Source organism: Chinchilla lanigera, unplaced genomic scaffold (genome assembly GCF_000276665.1).
Source record: "Chinchilla lanigera isolate Chin_1 unplaced genomic scaffold, ChiLan1.0 scaffold00088, whole genome shotgun sequence".
In the NCBI taxonomy this organism is placed as follows: Eukaryota; Metazoa; Chordata; class Mammalia; order Rodentia; family Chinchillidae; genus Chinchilla; species Chinchilla lanigera.
The window spans coordinates 1,867,210-1,869,298 of NW_004955489.1; the positions used below are offsets into that span (position 1 = coordinate 1,867,210).

Genomic DNA, 2,089 nt, shown 5'->3' on the forward strand with positions numbered 1-2,089 from the left:
GCGGCCGGGCCGTGGGTGGATGGAGGCGCGGAGGCCGCGGAGCCCAGGGCGCGGAGAAAGCTCGGGGTCTGCACTCCCCTTGGGCCGCAGGAATCCGTGGGGCCGCGCAGCCGCGGGGGGCTGGAGGCCAGCGCCTCCCAGGCGGCAGGAACCGGGCTGCGCTCCAAGTTCTCCAGGATTATTCTCTGCGAGGCTGGATTTGAATCCTGGGAGGCTGGAGCGATCTCGTTCATCTTCCTCGGCCTCCTCCATCTGCCCCGGGACGGGGTTCAGAAGCAGCTGCTCTTTCGCTAGCCCCAGTTAGCAATACCAGGTTGAGCAAATAAAGGTAAATGATCCCCGGTTACAGCCGGATTTCATACAAACAGCAAAGAGTTGTTTGTTTGTTTAGTATCTAGATGGGCCGTGCAGTATCTAGGACATATGCTAAAAAAGAAAGTCCCTATTGTTTATTTGGAATTCAGATTTCACTGGGCATTCTGCTACCTGGAAATAAGATTTAACTGGAATAAAAAGGTTTGGCAGAGTGAGTGGTAGACTAAAAATTTAGTTCAAGGAGTGTTTTATTATTCGTCTAAAAATTGAACTTTTTCAGATTCTGCATATAAGTGAGATCATGTGGTGGCTGTGTGTGTGCCAGCCTTGCTTGACCTACCATAACTGTCCCCTGGTTTTGCCCAGAATAGCAGGGTGCCTTTTTTTTTTTTTTTTTTTTAAGTCGGAGTAATGTTCCATTGTATTGATATACCACAGGCTCCATTCATCTTTGTTAACACTTGCATTGTTTTTGTATTTGGACTATTGTGAAAAGTACTATCAATTTCTTTTATGAGCAAAGACTTTAATTTTGTATAGTTATCCAAAAAATAATAAAAATTGTATGAGTAAAATATTTAAATTAGTGTCTGTCTAGGTTATTTTTCTTTCGTTGCTGAGAGAAAATATCCAACACCCAGAATTAAGGAAGGAAATGTTTATTTAGCTCACAGTTTGTGGAGGTTTCAGTCCATATTCGGCTGACTCCAAGGCAGAGTGGCACATGGCAGAGGGCAACAGTTCATGATGGAGGAAGACAGCAAAAGCAACACGAACAAAAGGGAGGAGCAGGCCAGGAGCAGGGCTCTTCCCCTCCCTTGTATGCAGACTACCCGCCCCAGGGCGGGTGCAGCACTCACACCCATAATCCCAGCTTTGGACCATGGATCAATCAAAAACTCTAGAAGCATGACTGTATGAGGCTTTGGGTGGACATCCACACACAAACCATAACAGTGCCATTTTAATTGATACCATAATAGGGAAAATTTACCATGATGTAAAAAAAAAAAATACCATAATGGGTAAGAACATTTTGGAAACCTATTATTTTTCAAAAGCAGAGAAGTGGAAATTCAATAAAATCTTACAAACTTCTTTGTGGTATATATGCAACCATTATTTTGAAATAATGGTTAATATTCAATGTGTTATCATACCTATAAATCTTGAATTTTGCATGGAAAAAATGGCTAGCTGTCACTGGAAAGGAAATAAAGTTGAATTTGAATAGTAGGGCTTACATTATTCTTAATTTTCCCATGCTTTTTATTGAGCATAAATTAATTTTATAACAAAAAGTTGTTACTCCCTAACCAAAAGAATTTTATTACCATTTTTTTACTATGTTTTCAATTGCTGTCCCAAAATAGCTGTAAGTTGATTATTCAACTTACCTGGAGAAAGATTAATGTGGATCACAGTTTGCAAGAATTCAGTCCATGAAGAGTGGGCTCCCTTGAGCTGGGCATGTGATGAGGCAGCAGGTCCTTTGAGAGTGCTAGGACAAAGCTGCTCACCTCATGGTGGGCAGGGCCCCAATATCCAGCACGGCCACACACCTGGAATGATGTGCCTCCCTTGTACTAAGCCCCGCCCCCTAGAGGTTCTACCACCTTCACAACATGGGCCTCTGGAGGGACATTGAAGGTCAATACCATAACAAACATGCAGGTGGAGGGACATTGAAGGTCAATACCATAACAAACATCAAAACCTAGATCTCACTTCTTTTCAAAATTTTTATTTAAAAAAAAGAAAAACATTAGGAATG

General features: G+C 42.4%; 1 protein-coding gene across 1 annotated transcript in view; it reads right to left on the reverse strand.

Moving 5' to 3' along the window:
• The window catches only part of Hhat (hedgehog acyltransferase), a gene marked incomplete in the record, with an annotated part of 314,509 nt that extends 313,630 nt beyond the window's left edge, over nucleotides 1–879 (reverse strand). The window contains 1 exon segment of the mRNA XM_013504483.1: nucleotides 1–879. Coding sequence (XP_013359937.1) covers nucleotides 1–252 — 252 coding nt within the window.
• Between the last annotated feature and the right edge of the window lie 1,210 nt (nucleotides 880–2,089).